Source organism: Neoarius graeffei, chromosome 19 (assembly GCF_027579695.1).
Source record: "Neoarius graeffei isolate fNeoGra1 chromosome 19, fNeoGra1.pri, whole genome shotgun sequence".
Classification (NCBI taxonomy): Eukaryota; Metazoa; Chordata; class Actinopteri; order Siluriformes; family Ariidae; genus Neoarius; species Neoarius graeffei.
Window position 1 is genome coordinate 52,433,881 of NC_083587.1, and position 17,524 is coordinate 52,451,404.

Below are 17,524 nucleotides of genomic sequence, written 5' to 3' on the forward strand. Positions count from 1 at the left end.
TGTGTGTTTTTAACCTGGAGTTAAGCTACAGCTACGTTTACAGCATTGAGGAGAGTTACATCACCATGAAATACAGGAAGCAGGGTTTTTTAATTTCCTTTCTCTGGTTGTTAAACCTACTTGGTCTTACAAGGCCATTGTTTCGTCAGATTTCCGTTGAACTAAAATTGACACCTCTTTCTTCTGTTTTACAGTTACTCCTCTAGATGTCATAAAGATCAGACTCCAGGCACAGACCAATCCTTTAGTGAAAGGTTAAAAAAAAAAAACCCCACACACACACACACACACAGAGTTTGTATTTTGTGCTGAAATGTATTCCCCCCCCATCATAAATATTCTAAACTCTGTTGATTTAATGTATATTCAAATGTCCTTCTGTCCTATACTGTAGGTAAATGTTTTGTGTATTGCAATGGCCTGATGGATCATATATGCATGTGTGAAAATGGGAACGGGAAAGCCTGGTACAAACCTCGAGGTCATTTTAACGGCACGCTGGTGAGACTCTGGGACTAATTCAGCTGTTATACCGTCACTATGAAATTTTAAGAGAGCTGTTATGTGAATGTGAAAACTTTGGTCGTGTGATGTTTTGTGATGCAGGATGCCTTCATCAAGATTGTACGCATGGAAGGGATCAAGTCGCTGTGGAGTGGCCTCCCTCCAACACTGTTAGTCTGTCTTTTTTTTTCATTTATACTTCATGTATTTACACATACAGTACTGCGCAAAAGTCTTCGGCACATGTAAAGAAATGCTGTCAGCCAAAAATAGCTTTAAAATAATGAAAATATTTCAACATTAAAAAAAATACTAGTAAGCAGTAAAGCATAATAAATGAAACAAAGTCAGTATTTGGCGTGAGACGACCCTTTGCTTAAAAAAAAAAATAAAAAAAAAAGTAGTCTGAGGTACAGTGAGTTCAGTTTTATGCGGAAATGAGCTGTAGGTTTTACTGAGCATCTTACAGAACCAGCCACAGTTCTTCTGGACACTTTGACTGTCACACTCGCTTCTTCATTTTGCACCAAAACCCAGTAGCCTGGGTTAGAAAACATAATGATTAAAAAAAAAATCTGAAAAGTACTCTCTGATGTAATACGCTGCTCAGATACGCTGTAACATTTGATTTTGTGCTGGAAAAAAAAAACACGACATAGGATGACTAAGACTTTTGTACAGTACTGTATGTATATAAATGTTTTATATACTATGAAAAAGAACTAGGGGCGGCACGGTGGTGTAGTGGTTAGCACTGTCGCCTCACAGCAAGAAGGTCCTGGGTTTGAGCCCAGTGGCCGGCGATGGCCTTTCTGTGCGGAGTTTGTATGTTCTCCCCGTGTCCGCGTGGGTTTCCTCCGGGTGCTCTGGTTTCCCCCACAGTCCAAAGACATGCAGGTTAGGTTAACTGGTGACTCTAAATTGAGCGTAGGTGTGAATGTGAATGGTTGTCTGTGTCTATGTGTCAGCCCTGTGATGACCTGGCGACTTGTCCAGGGTGTACCCCGCCTTTCGCCCGTAGTCAGCTGGGATAGGCTCCAGCTTGCCTGCGACCCTGTAGAACAGGATAAAGCGGCTAGAGATAATGGATGAAGGTGAAGCGAGGCAGTAGCCACGGTCATCGTGTTGTAAGAATGAGTAACAATAATGCACTGCGCATACGCATGCAGGTGTTCCTATTAAAAGGGCTGGTGAGTGTATAGAATTCGATTCACCATTCGAAATAAATGGACGAGACTAAAGAAATCGCTTTCAGACATGTTTATGCTTATTACCGAAGGAAAGTGCGCTCCTATTTTAAAATATATTCCAGGTTGTCCCCCTTTCCTCACTTTCTTCGTCCAGTGGTCCCATGTGTAATGTAGATGTGACGCACTTCCAAGTTGTTACAGAAAGTTGTCGAAAAGATTATTGAGACCACTGAGCTCTAGCGCCGGGCCATTTCCGGGAAATAAGAGTTTCGGTCATGGTGACAGCGTGTGTATGTCAGCCTCGGTTCGGAGGTTTCAGTTTCGAAAACTGTAAGAGGTAAGAGTAGAATAATATAAAGTACAGACACTTGGTATATTTTACCTCTGTGATTTTTCTCATCTCATCTCATTATCTGTAGCCGCTTTATCCTGTTCTACAGGGTTGCAGGCAAGCTGGAGCCTATCCCAGCTGACTACGGGCGAAAGGCGGGGTACACCCTGGACAAGTCGCCAGGTCATCACAGGGCTGACACACAGACAACCATTCACACTCACATTCACACCTACGGTCAATTTAGAGTCACCAGTTAACCCAACCTGCATGTCTTTGGACTGTGGGGGAAACCGGAGCACCCGGAGGAAAAATCACGGGGAGAACATGCAAACTCCGCACAGAAAGGCCCTCGCCGGCCACGGGGCTCGAACCCGGACCTTCTTGCTGTGAGGCGACAGCGCTAACCACTACACCACCGTGCCGCCCTCTGTGATTTATTTTATTTTATTTTTTTAAATTGTTCATTTTTGGATTACGCTTCATATTTGTGGCTACTGCCTCACCGAGTAAATATATATGCTATATTTACTGTATGGACATGGTATCAGAAAACAATTTTATTTATAAGCAGTAGCCACATGTACCCATAGGGTACCTAGTTTTCAGCGCTTGTTTCAAGTTTATTTCTATAGCGCTTTTAACAATAAACATTGTCACAAAGCAGCTTTACAGAATTTGAATGACTTAAAACATGAGCTAATCTATCCCCAATGAGCAAGCCTGTGGCGACGGTGGCAAGGAAAAACTCCCTCAGACGACATGAGGAAGAAACCTCGAGAGGAACCAGACTCAAAAGGGAACCCATCCTCATTTGGGCAACAACAGACAGCATGACTATAACATTAACAGTTTTAACGTGAAGTCAGTTTCGTTGATGCTAGAAACTCTTCATTGATGGAAACTTGAGTGCAAAACTGTTCATGACAACTGCAGTCCTAAAGTTAGCAAGTCAACTGTAGTCCTCAGCCGTAAAAGCATTACTGTGAAGGCCTCTGCATGCTCTTGCGACAAGGCTTTTGCAGACAGCTTTTCGCAGACAGTTGTAATTTATCGTTGAGCGGGGAGTAATAGGCGTGCGCGATGTTATTCACCGGCACAATGCAAGGGGGCGGGAAGTCGCGAAATCGCTAGGAGTAGTTGGTGGGTGTGGTTAGTGGAGTGTTTATCCTCCGGTTACTTATAATGACTAGAACTTTTTTTTTTTATAATGACTAGAACTGGAGTCGTATAGATGTACGTACTTCCTCAATCAACTGCTGTTCGTACTGCTCCATCTTCGCCCGTGTTTTTAAAAATGGCGGTCGTGAAAACAAAACAAACCAGGAAAGTAGGGAAGCGGAAGTGCGTGTACAGCAGATGTAGAGTGGACCAATCAGAGCCCTCTTGTCTGCGACGCTGTCTGCGAGGCTTCTGCGGTGGTCACAATTTTTGGGAGGTATGCCCAGAGCGTCTGCGAAGGGGGGGGGCTACGCAGACGCTATCTGCGGCGCCGTCTGCGAGGACTAGGTTGTCAGCATAAATTGGCCTTAAGTGTCCAGAGCGTCCTCCAGGTGTGACTTTCAACTGTCCACATGGGGCCGTCCTCTACAGGAGCGATGCGATGAGACTCCAACCAGAGAAAGGGGACCAGGATGGATCAGGCAGGTCCGAGGAGCAGAAGAGGTCAGCGTCTCGATCCCAGGACCGACATGTAACTCAGAGGGACTGGGGGGGGGAGCACAGGTTGTTAGGTATGCCCAATGTCACCTGAATAAGTAGGAACAGTAGACATATTGCACTGAGTACAAGCAGGGACTCCGGCAACTAACTATGACAGCATAACTAAAAGGGGAGAGCCAGAAGGGAACACAGGCATGAGGGAGCCCCGGGACATAAAGCAGCAGCCACTACACCGTCAACAAACTCGAGTGAGCAAGCGAGTGGGGACTGACAGCATCCATACATCCCAGTTTACCAAAACACTCTGTCTGACGACCCTCCAGATCTACACCTTTACCTCATAAACACCATTAACACAAGGCTTGACTAAACAGATATGTTTTCAGCCTAGACTTAAACGCTGAGACTGTGTCTGATTCCCGAACACTACGTGGAAGGCTGTTCCATAACTGTGGGGCTTGTGCACATACGTTTAGGTATCTGGAGCCTACAAACCTACAATCTCTGAAATAAGACACCTAGTCAGTTTCTTCTGTGCTCCTATTTCAGAAAACATGAGCTTCAACAAGCCGTTCAGATTTGTTTCCCCTTTCTACATCACAAGAGGAGCTCATGAGAATTATCCCACCCCCTCATCCGAGTATCTCCACTCATGGCTTGAGAATTTCCTTTGCATATGAATATTCATGAGGAAACTGCTACGTGATTGGCTAGCAGAAAAGGGGAGGGGGTGGTGAGCAGTGGGTCATCATTTAAAGGAACAGGCGCTCAAATGAGCCGTTCAGGGTGAGAAGGGAGCTGCGGTGTTTTATCCTTGTGCTATTTTGACCAAAACATGTCACAGGCATTTCATGAAGACCTCAAGGAACTGTGTCAACTTGTGGAAAAGGGGGATATGATGTCACCTTTAAGGCTGCTAACCAGAACCATGTTTCCATTTTTAGCCTCTATTCCTATTTTACACAGTTCTCGCACCCCATAATAATGATGATGTTTTACGTAACTGAAGATTATTTGTCATGGTCCAGGTCTTTACTGAGGAGACCTGTGATGAACGTTCTTACGCAGCGTTTTTTCCTCGACAGAATTATGGCAGTTCCGGCGACAGTGATCTACTTCACCTCTTATGAACAGCTCTGTGCTGCTCTCAGGCTCCGAATGGGAGAAAGGGCAGACATGGCACCGCCGTTAGCTGGCGCATCAGCTAGAGGTAACCTTTGACCCTTTGTTTTATCATTAGAACGAGGAGTTAAACCGATTTGGCAGATGCTCTGGAGTGGGTTAGAGTTACACAACATTTTCACTTTAGCAACACAATATAGGCAGGGCTGACTTAACTTTTTTTTCTTCCAAGATCCAACTGCAAAACCTTTTCATTTCTGTTGCTCAGTGCAAATGTTTGTGCACCCTTACTCCAAAATAATGGCACCAACAAAACATTTAAAGTGAGCTTTCACGGATGTTATAAATAAAAAGAAAGTATAAGTCACTTATTAGGTGAAGATAAAATCTTCATGCCCTGTGATGACCTGGCGACTTGTCCAGGGTGTACCCCGCCTTTCGCCCGTAGTCAGCTGGGATAGGCTCCAGCTTGCCTGCGACCCTGTAGAACAGGATAAAGCGGCTAGAGATAATGAGATGAGATGAGATATTTGGGAACCTCCAGATAGAGTCGCCAGAATGATGACAGAAAAGTGATAACAGATCGTTTGCTGTTTTTGAGTTTGGTTTTACAAATATTGCATTATAAGTAAAAGAAACTCTTAATTATTATTGTGAGATTACTTTAGCAAAAGTTTGCACACCCTGACACCAGCATAACATTTAAAGAGACGATCAAAATCATTTTGCTATACCTGATTTAAATATGGACTTTTTTCCCCCACTCGTCTTTAAGGACTTTGAGATATCATGGTATTTGTTTTCAATTTTTGTGAATCTGTGATTATTTGTTGTTTTTTCCCCCCAGTTATTTTTTTTTCCATTCTTTGGTAGCGAACAGAGTATTTCTTGTTCCTCCCTTTCTGAAAAATCGTTTTTCCTGTTTGTATTTGTATCCTTAAGCACCTTGGGATCTTTTTATACCCCTCTGCAGCTCCGTGAAGGGTTACCATTTTCTCTTTCTGGTCCTCATGAATGCCTGTTTGCCGAACCTGTTTACGTAAAAAAGACTTGATGATAATTAACAGTTTTAAAATGTAAACGTCTTTCAAATAAATGAATTGGAGCATGGCAATGTTGATGCAGATTTTGAGTTTGTTAAAGATCCCTGCAAACAAACTCAACTGCTTTAACCTTTAGGCTATAACAATTCTGTTTAATGGATAAACTGTAACATGGGGGAAAGGGCATGCAAACTTTTGCACTTGACTGTAACCTTTACTAGATATGTACAGTATTAATAGAACGGGTAAACAGTGTACCTTGTATGGTCACTGGCAGATTGTTAACCCTTCAAGGTATGAGTCTCCCCCCACCTACACACACACACACACACAGGTTTGTTCTAACGGTGAGGTTTGTCCAAGTTTCTGAAAAGTTTAAGTGAATCTGCCTGTTTTTACAAGGTTTCATTCAAACCTCAGAGCAAATCTGATTTACTTTTTAAAAGAAGAATCCACCCTGAATAAGTTTCATATCAATATTTATAATTGCATGACCTTCACTGGCATCCAAGACTGAATTTCATTTAATCTCATCTCATTATCTCTAGCCGCTTTATCCTGTTCTACAGGGTCGCAGGCAAGCTGGAGCCTATCCCAACTGACTACGGGCGAAAGGCGGGGTACACCCTGGACAAGTCACCAGGTCATCACAGGGCTGACACATAGACACAGACAACCATTCACACTCACATTCACACCTACGGTCAATTTAGAGTCACCAGTTAACCTAACCTGCATGTCTTTGGACTGTGGGGGAAACCGGAGCACCCGGAGGAAACCCACGCAGACACGGGGAGAACATGCAAACTCCGCACAGAAAGGCCCTCACCGGCCACGGGGCTCGAACCCAGACCTTCTTGCTGTGAGGCGACAGCGCTAACCACTACACCACCATGCCGCCCAATTTCATTTAATGTATAATGAAATTCTAAATTGACTTTTTTCCCCCCTTGTTAAAATGTCTTTTCTTCGACATATTCTGTTTTCACTTTGGTTAATATTTTCCCTACATTACCCCCAATTCCCCTTGACTACCTGCTGGTAATGATGCTAGTGTGAAATCATCTCCAAACGAGACCATCAGTGATGGCGTAGCTCACTCTGGCCCCGTCTAGTCCAGAAGGAATGATCTAAATTGGGCCACCTTGCGCAATAAATGTTGCAAACTACAGTATATACACTGTATACAAACTAGATATAGAAGCGACATCCACCCTAGGAATACCGACCTACGAGGTGTGTCAGAAAAGTAACAGGACTTGGTGTGCTTCTTTGATGTGAGGGGCATCATCCACATAGAGTTCTTGCCACAGGGCCAGATGATCAACCAGCATGTCTACAAAGAGATCCTGCGGTGTTTGCTTTGTTCAGTGCGCGAGAACAGGCGAGAGTTGTGGCAGGACAACTTGTGGCTGCTTCACCATGACAATGCGCCAACTCACAACGCCCTGAGCATCCGGCAGTTCCTTGGCGAGAAGAACACCACCGTGCTGGAGCAACCTCCCTACTCACCCGACCTGGCTCCATGTGATCCCCCAAGCTCAAGGGGGTCATCAAGGAGACCCGTTTTCTGGACGTGGAAGCCATCAAGAGGCCCGTGACGACGGAGCTGCGGATAATCCTGGGAGAATCCTTCAAGGAGTGCGTGGAGGCATGGTGGAGAAGGATGGGAAAGTGCGTTAGGGTCAAGGGGGATTATTTCGAAGGGGAAAACTTGTAGTTTGGATTTGACACATATTTTTTTTGTGACCCCAGTCCTGTTTCTTTTCTGACACACCTCGTATTTGCCAGAAAGAATCCAAAACGGCAAGGAATTGACCGAGAAAAAGCGACTCATCACTGTGGGGTTTTTCAGAGAGATCCTGCACATATATAATATCTATCCATCCATTATCCATACCTGCTTATCCTGTGCAGGGTCTTGGGCAAGCTGGAGCCTATCTCAGCTGACTTTGGGCGAGAGGCGGGGTACACCCTGGACAAGTCGCCAGATCATCGCAGGGCTAACACATAGACACAGACAACCATTCACACTCCCATTCACACCTACGGTCAATTTAGAGTCACCAGTTAACCTAACCTGCATGTCTTTGGACTGTGGGGGAAACCGGAGCACCCGGAGGAAACCCACGCGAACACGGGGAGAACATGCAAACTCCGCACAGAAAGGCCCTCGTCGGCCACGGGGCTCGAACCCGGACCTTCTTGCTGTGAGGCGACAGTGCTAACCACTACACCACCTTGTTGCCCTTATCTATCTAATAAACAAATGATATGAATATAAAAATTATACAAGTTTTTACTTGTATAATTTTTATATTCATATATACATACGAAGAGCAAAATAGTTAAAATAATATAAAATGTACAGCTTGAATCCTCTGTGTGTGTGTGTGTGTGTGTGTGTGTTGCAGTGGGTGCCGCGACTCTGATCAGTCCGTTAGAGCTGATCCGCACTAAGCTGCAGTCAGAGAAGCAGTCGTACAGACAGCTGAGCACTGTGATCCGCTCGGCCGTACGCACTGAAGGCTGGCTCGCTCTCTGGAGGGGTCTCGGGCCTACGCTGTTCAGGGACGTACCGTTTTCAGGTAAAACAAAACAAAAGAGACACATCTAAAAATGACATTTTTACACACAAGACACTCTTCCTTTCCGACTGCACACAGTAAAATAACCGTTTTGTGCAGCCTCTGGGTGGCTCACCGAGAAAACACTATCAGCAGGACTAAAGGCCTCGACAGTCAGAGTCTTGCTCGTGCGTGCAGCGTACCGTTCAGGGGAAAGCAGCTATTGCATGCTTAAGATGTCACTCGATGACATCATAGACTAGTTTGCATGTTCAGTGTTCAATCAATAGGATCATTTTCATATTAAAATGTGTAACCTGAAGAAGAAAGAGTTTTAGAAAATACTCAAATGGCATTTTAAGCCAGTTTTAATTGTAATGACACAGCAACTTTTAACAAGGGACATCATCGCAAGGCAGCTTTACAGAACTCTGGGTCTAAGAATTACATTAAAGGAGAACCGAAGGCAAATTTTTTTTTTTTTAAAGATTTTTTTTGGGCTTTTTTCACCTTTATTGGATAGGACAGTGTAGAGACAGGAAATGAGTGGGAGAGAGAGAGACGGGGAGGGATCGGGAAATGACCTCGGGTCAGAATCGAACCCAGGTCCCCGGATTTATGGTATGGCGCCTTATCCACCTGAGCCATGACGCCCCTGGCAAATTTTTTTTATCATCATCAAAATTCTATTTCTCATTTTATTAAATATAGGAATGCATTTTTGATAGCTATTTTGTCACTGCTATAGCAAGTTATGAGTGTTTGAAATATGCTATGTAATACAGTGGCATGCAAAAGTTTGGGCACCCTTGCTGAAAATGTCTGTTACTGTGAATAGTTAAGTGAGCAGAAGATGAACTGATCAAAAGGCATACGGGTAAAAATGACACATTTCTTTAATGTTTTCCACAAGATTACATTTTTATTTCCATGATGTACAGGCGTAAAATACCAAAAATTGAAAAGGACCTGAAGCAAAAAAGTTTGGGCACCCTGCATGGTCAGTACCTAGTAACACCCCCTTTGGAAAGTATCACAGCTTGTAAACACTTTTTGTAGCCAGCTAATAATCTTTCAGTTCTTACCTGGGGGATTTAAACATGTTCGTCCATGTAAAAGACTTCCAGTTCTACAAGTTTCTTGGGCTGTTTTGCATGCACTGCTCTTTTGAGATCTAGCCAAAGATTTTCAATGATGTTTAGGTCAGGGGACTGTGAGGGCCAGGGCAAAACCTTCAGCTTGGGCCTCTTGAGGTATTCCATTGTAGATTTTGAGGTGTGTTTTGGATCATCATCTTATTGTAGGACCCATCCTCTTTTTAACTTCAACTTTTTTACAGATGGTGTGATGTTTGCTTCCGGGATTTGCTGGTATTTATTTGAATCCATGCTTCCTTCGACCAATGAAATGTGCCCTGTGCCACTGGCTGCAACACAACCCCAAAGCATGATCGATCCACACCCGTGCTTCAGAGTTGGAGAGGTGTTCTTTTCCTGGAATTTGGCACCCTTGTTCTCCAAACATACCTTTGCACATTGTGGCCAAAAAGTTCTATTTTGATTTCATCAGTCCACAGGACTTGTTTCCAAAATGCATCAGGCTTATTTAGATGTTCATTTGCAAACTTCAGACACTGAATTTTGTGGTTTGGACACAGGAAAGGTTTTCTTCTATTTACTCTCATGAAGGTCATATTTGTTCAGGTGTCACTGCATAGTAGAACAGTGCACCACCACTCCAGGGTCTGCTAAATCTTTCTGAAGGTCTTTTGCAGTCAAACAGGGTTTTTTATTTGCCTTTCTAGCAATCCAATGAGCAGTTCTTTCAGAAAGTTTTCTTCATCTTCCAGACCTCACCTTGATCTCCACTGTTTCTGTTAACTGCCATTTCTTAATAACATTATGATCTGAAGAAACAGCTACCTGAAAACACTTTGCTACGTTCTTGTAGCTTTTCCTGCTTTGTGAGCATCGATTATTTTATTATTCAGAATGCGAGGGAGTCGCTTAGAGGAGCCCATGGCTGTTGATTTTAGGGACAAGTTTGAGTAGTCAGAGAATTTATACAGCTTTGAAATCTGCATCATCTGACCTTTCCTAACCAAGAATTTGAACAAGCCACAGCTCAAGCTAATTAAGGTCTGGAACCTTGGTAAAAGTTACCTGAGAACTCAAATGTATTGGGGTGCCCAAACTTTCACATGGTGTTCCTTTTCTTTTTTCACTCTCCAACTGTATAAAACAAAAATAATACACATCTTGCATAAAACGCTGAAAAGAAATGTCTCGTCTTTACCTTTATGCCTTTTGGCGATCAATTCACTTAACTATTCACAGTAACAGACATTTTCAGCAAGGGTGCCCAAACTTTTGCATGCCACTGTATATTAGTCCATATGTCAAAGCAATTGCCCTAAACGAGATTCGTTGAGACCTGTCTGAGACATTGTAGGACGGAAGTAAAACGTACAGCGGAAATCAAAGTGACCGACATCTGCCAACGTTGTCAAAAGACGCGCGCGCCCTCTTTCGAATGCTGATGGAATCAAGCCGGAAGTTTTGTTTGTTTTGATAGCAATCAGGAAAGTTTGAAAAAAGTAGGCAGTAATCGTCATTTAAACTTGCTTTTGTGCAATATTTCGTTTGGAAAACAGTTTTCAAAATGGCGGCACTGACACCTGGCTGACACTTGACGTTTCGAAGTCTCGCACAAGTCTCGTGAAGATCGCGCGGATAAGCGACGCCTGCCGTGGACCAAACGAACTAAATTCAACACGGCTAAAAACTGAATAGGCTGATAAGTATCATATTTAATTGCAGTTAGTTGCCAATATGAGTCACGATATAAGGTTACTAAAACCGAAAACCTGGGGGTGTCGTGGCTCAGGTGGATAAGGCGCCACACCATAAATCCGGGGACCCGGGTTCGATTCCGACCTGAGGTCATTTCCCGATCCCTCCCCGTCTCTCTCCCTCTCCTGCTCATTTCCTGTCTCGACACTGTCCTAGCCAATAAAGGTGAAAAAAGCCAAAAAAAATCTTTAAAAAAAAAACCTAATTGAATAACACGTTAATTAAGAAATAAAGCAAGTTTAAAAATGACTTCAGTTCTCCTTTAAAAATTGTTAATTGTCTGAGTTTGAATTAAAGGCTTTATGTTTTAAACTGAAAGGGAAAAAAAGCTAAAATTTTGATTGGGGAAAAACAAAGATTAGATAGGAAACTCAACCAAAAAAAATAAAAATTTGTGAGCGAGTTTCATGAGGCAGAAACTTTTAGAACGTTATTCATTATACACTCACCGGCCACTTTATTAGGAACACCCAACCACCTGCTGTTTGATGCAGTTCTCTAATCAGCCAGCTCTTTGACAGCAGGACAATGCAGATACAAATCAAGAGCTTCAATTCATGTTCACTTCAAACATCAGAATGGGAAAAATTGTGATCTCAAAGCATGGCATGGGTGTTGGTGCTGATCAGATGGATTGGTTTAAGTATTTCAGAACTTGCTGATCTCCTGGGGTTTTCTCACACAACAGTCTAAAAAACATCGAGTGGGCGACAGTTCTGTGGGTGGAAACAAACACCTTGTTGATAAGAGAGGTCAGAGAAAAGTGGCCAGATTGGTTCGAGCTGCCAGGAAGGATATAGCAACTCTTAACAACCGTGGTGAGCAGAAAAGCACCTCACATTGGGTTCCACTTCTGCCAACAAAGAACAGGAATCTTAGAATCAAGAAGTAGTAGTTCCTATTAAATTGGCCAGTGAGTGTATTTCATGTACAGTTAAAGAAGCAAATGGTCTTGCTGTAATAGGCAAAACAAATGCAAACTCAACAGGCTATATATATATATATATATATATATATATATATATATATATATATATATATATATGTGGACTTCTCAAGCATTGATGTGAAAAACTGGATAGATAAGTGTGTTGTTTAATAGCTAGGTCTAATAGTAGTAGAAGGTGAGTACCCTTCCCGGGACGGACGGACATCACCACAACATAATCCCCCTTTGGGCCTTTTGGCCAGCGTGGGTAAAAATTGTGAGAGGAGTTTATTTAGAAGGAAAACACACACTCGTGAAATTGTCAAATTATAATTTTGTTAATCAAGGGCCATAACTGGTAAAATATGACCGAATTTAATGAAATTACAATATGCGTAGTACTGACATATAACAAAGAATCCTGCCATGTTTCATGAAATTCCTCCAAAAATTGTGAGAGGAGTTGATTTCAGAAGGTGAGCACCCTTCTACGGATGGACGGACGGAAGGAAGGAAGGAATCCCCCATCGGGCCTTTCGGCCAGCAGGGGATAATACATACATTTTAAAAATATAATTTTTTTTTTTAAAGCATATTCATACAAAATTACCTTATATTATACTTCAAAGTCCTTAAGTCTCACTGCACTGTCTACTGCTCTACATCTTTCCCTATTGTGTGTGTAGCATGCTTTGTAACTTTGCCCCACCCTTCCTTTCCTTTCAGCTATGTACTGGTACAGCTATGAGAACGGTAAAGCCTGGCTGTGTCGCTACAACAAGACGACTGAGCCAACTTTCAGCATCGCCTTCATCTCAGGAGCGGTGTCCGGCTCTGTGAGTCTGCGCTGTGTCATACGCAATAAGCAGCTTGTACAAAAGTCTAAAACGCAAATCCTAAATTAGGCTTGTATGATTAATTTGATTCTAATTGGGACTTGGTTAAAGCTGATTGTGGCAGTAGCGGAATGCATAAAAACATGCACATACACATGAAGGGCTTCAGGTAATGTTCAGAACAAACATCAATGTAGGGAACAATGTGATTTCAGTTATGTCTGTGAATATTCTCAATCATCCAGGTCATAGTAAACTGTGGGTGGTAGAAATGGGCAACTGGACTTGCTTGAAGATTCTTGAAAACGTTTCACCTCTCGTCCAAAAGGCTTCCTCAGTTCTGTCTGACTAATAGGGAGTATCAGATATTTATCTTCTCCTGGATCAGAATTCTGATGACCAGCTCATCTAAGGTGTCATTGAGGCATCATGTTGGTGTAGGTTCACACCCAGCCTCCAGTGACCCACACCAACATGATGCCTCAATGACACCTTAGATGAGCTGGTCATCAGAATTCTGATTCTGATCTAGGAGAGGATCTGATACTCCCTATTAGTCAGACAGAACTGAGGAAGCCTTTTGGACGAGAGGTGAAACGTTTTCAAGAATCTTCAAGCAAGTCCAGTTGCCCATTTCTACCACCCACAGTGATTTCAGTTACTTTAAACATTGCGTGTTCATGTTTGGCGCCAGATGGGCTGGTTTGAGTATTGGAGAAACGCTGATCTCATGGGATTTTCACAGACAACACTTGCTAGAGTTTATACTGAATGGTGCAAAGAACATCCAGTGTTCTGCATGCAGAAATGTCTTGTTGATGGAAGAGCATGGGAGTGATTCGAGCTGACTGAAGGCAACTGTAACTCAAACTAGATGGAGACTGTGACTAAAGTCACAGTGATTTGTGCTAGCTGTTAGAAACTGTGACGTCTGGTCACCGTACCATATAGATCTGGAACGGTAAGAGATAGAGAATGACGCTTAGTGAGGAAAAGTTCCGCCCTGAACAAAATAAAAACTGATTGAAAAAAATCATGAAAATTGAGAGTTATAAGTGATTCGAAAAAAAATCCCATTTTTCAAAGATCATTCTGGATCAGTGATCCAGATCAGCACCAAAAGTCATAGCAACATAATTCAGCCCAGAGGTATTCTTCATGTGAAATTTGGTGATGATTGGTTGAAAACTGAGGAGAAATAGCATCCTAAAAATGTTAGGATGATAATAATAACAACAACATGTTGCCAGGCAAAACAAACCTTGCCTGGTAGCACTTATGATGAATATGAAGGAAGATATTGCGAAAAAACGATTTTGACCTTTTTGGTGACCTTGACCTTGTATGTGAACATACTTGGCCAATAAACATGGTTCCGATAACTAGATAGCTATTGTGACTAAAGTCACAGTGATTCGTGCTAGCTCTTACAAACCGGGGCATCTGCTCACCATACCCTATAGATCTGTGACGGTAAGAAATAGAGAATGACGCTTAGTGAGGGTGAAAAAAAAATCCCATTTTTCATGGATCATTCCAGTTCTGTGATCCAGATCAGCACCAAAAGTCATAGCAACTTAATTCAGCCCAGGGGTATTCTTCATGTGAAAGTTGGTGATGAGTGGTTGAAAACTGAAGGAGAAATAGCATCCTAAAAAAAACGTTAGGATAATAATAAGGTAGAAAGATCCTGAGTGGGAGTAACAATTTGCTCCAGCACTGCTAGCGCAAATTAATCACCACTCTGTACAACCGTGGTGACCAGAAAAGCATCTCAGAATGCACAACATGTCAGACCTTGAGGTGGGATGAACTACAACAGTAGAAGACCACATCAGGTTCCACTCCTGTCCACCAAGAACAGGAATCTGAGTGGGTTCACCAAGCCTGAAGCATGTTAAACTTAAAACCAAACTGAAATTATTTTGGGAAAAGGCGGTAAGAAGTAGTGTTTGTTGGTTGGTTTTTTGGTTGTTGAACCTCCATCTTTGCTGGGCAACTACTCTATGAATTAAAAAAAAAAATCACATCTAAAAGCCCTGATAAAAAATCTTCTTATTTGTAGATCCTGTAAAGACAAAACACACTATACATAGTGCATACACAACCTTGTCTTTTGTTGAGCATTCTGTTTATCCTTTCCTCTTCCTCCTCCTCAGATCGCATCAATCGTAACACTGCCGTTTGACGTGGCGAAGACCAGGAGGCAGGTGGAACTGGGTGAACTGCAGGCGAGGAGATGTAAGCCTTTCCAAAAGTCCCTGAAAATGAAACCCTTGCCTTGGGGAGGGAAAAAAAAAAAAAAAAACTCAGATGTTGGACAGTTATAAGATGTTGACCTGATAACAGTGAAGGATTTGACACAGTTGTTGGTACTTGATGATGATTGTTAGACACTCAAATTAACAACATGAACATTTGCTTCTGTAGTGTCACCCCAAGCTTCAGCTTCAACCTATAATGTGATGAAAAGAATCGTGGCAGAGAGCGGCGTTAAAGGGCTATTTGCAGGTAAGGTCTCAGTGAATAGGTTTTTGTATTTGTTAAACAATGAATTGAAGCATTAGGCAAGAGTTTTACTCTTTGAGCAAGCAACCACCCATCTACCAGACCCACCTACCAGTCCCGCCATGCCCCAAAAACCTACACTGGTTACGTTAATGGCTTTTAGCAGACACTCTTATCCAGAGCGATGTACAACATACCCAGAGCAGTTGGGGTTTAGGTGCCTTGCTCAAGGGCCATTCTTGCTGATCCAGAGAACCAAACTGGTGACCTTTCGGTCCCAAAACTACTTCTCGAACAATGAGGTTATGGCTCAGTACTCAGAACTAACAAAGGATGGTTTTGATCCATCAGCCTCTGGGTTATGGGCCAAACGCGCTGCTAACCTCACACCCCAGATGGGGCTCGAACCCACAGTCTCTGGCTTCTCTGGCTTAGGAGGCCAGTGCTTTAGCCATTAGACCACTAGGCCTCAGGTAGAGTGAGCATGAGCAAGGACTCTCATGATATGACATAACTTTCAAGTGCTTGAAAGGCAAGTTCTAATACCAACACTGTCTCATCTCATCTCATTATCTCTAGCCGCTTTATCCTGTTCTACAGGGTCGCAGGCAAGCTGGAGCCCATCCCAGCTGACTTACCAACACTGTAAACATGCAAATTTATCTCCTACTGGTCATTTCATCCTGCTCAAAAGTGCCTTAATTGTCTTATTTTTCTTTCTAATGAGAGTTTATGAACTTAAGCTCTGGTATTAGCATTGTTAGCCAAGCGAAAGGCCATTCAAATGCTTGAAAGCCAAAAGATCCAGCTCATACTGGTTTATAAAAATGGCCAAGTTTACCTTCATTGTCCTGTTTTTCTTCATAATGAAATTTTGTTGTGTAAAACAACTCAGATTTTATACAGATTTTATTTAGATACTGGTCCAGGAGCAACATCACGAATTCTAATTCCAGCTTCGTGTGTGTTACCGGTGAAAAATGACTCCATTATAGAGGCCTTTCACCGACATCACGGATTTTTGTTTTTCGCACGGCGTCCGCCATATTGCTGAACAAACAAAGAAACAGCCATGACAGTTAATAATGAAAATCGAGATGACTGCAGTGAGTACAATCTCTCTGAAACGATTAAAAGTTTAGATTATACCAGCAGATCACATTCCATCCAAAAGCTGAAACATGCAAGCATTACAGAGCCATATAATTTACCCACTGCACACTCTGTCTCTTTCTCTGTCATGTATATGTGACAAAAATAAAGGCGGCTTCTTCTTAATTTACTCACAAATGTATTTATTCCACTTGAAGTGTTCAGCAAACGAGCTACCGGATTTGGGACACTACGACATCAATCATTTAGTATTTGGACTTCTAAATACACCAGAGATGCTAAAGGCTTACAAAAGTACAGATGATTTTCAATATTTCGAGGCAGGTTTCATGCCGGAATGTTATGGGAAGTTACCGATAAAGGAAAAAATGCCTTATTATGACGACAACGGTAAGCTCAAACGTGGACTTCTAATAGTAATAAACAAGCCAGGGCCTAGATCTTGTATATTTTGTGGTGTTTAGCCTCGTCTACATGATCAGTACATAAACATGCTGCTAGTTGAGCCAAGCATTAATTCTAATGAAATATATCGTGTCCAAAGCCCACATCCAGATATACATTTTAATATTGCATACTAACCTGATATAAAATGTTCTCCACACACGAGGATGTTTTTCTTCCCGTTTAACTGCAGCTCACCATTTTTCTCATCTTTCTGGGTTCACCAGGAAGCGGTGAAAAGTTAAACCAGTCTCATCTCCACGTCTGTTATTACATCCAAAAGGTCTCTGTCATTGTTCTTTTAGGTGTAACTTCTACAAGTTTATCTGTAGATCTCATCTCATTATCTCTAGCCGCTTTATCCTTCTACAGGGTTGCAGGCAAGCTGGAGCCTATCCCAGCTGACTACGGGCGAAAGGCGGGG

The 17,524-nt window shown here is 42.5% G+C and overlaps 1 protein-coding gene across 7 annotated transcripts in view; it reads left to right on the forward strand.

Annotated features, from left to right (window-relative positions):
- The window catches only part of slc25a40 (solute carrier family 25 member 40), a 33,009-nt gene that overhangs the window by 13,468 nt on the left and 2,017 nt on the right, over nt 1–17,524 (forward strand). For all 7 annotated transcript variants that reach the window (XM_060900258.1, XM_060900261.1, XM_060900262.1 and 4 more), the window contains 8 exons: nt 195–254; nt 395–501; nt 607–674; nt 4,773–4,897; nt 8,267–8,440; nt 12,926–13,035; nt 15,195–15,276; nt 15,466–15,546. In XM_060900258.1, coding sequence (XP_060756241.1) covers nt 195–254; nt 395–501; nt 607–674; nt 4,773–4,897; nt 8,267–8,440; nt 12,926–13,035; nt 15,195–15,276; nt 15,466–15,546 — 807 coding nt within the window. The remainder of the gene's footprint in view (nt 1–194; nt 255–394; nt 502–606; nt 675–4,772; nt 4,898–8,266; nt 8,441–12,925; nt 13,036–15,194; nt 15,277–15,465; nt 15,547–17,524) is intronic.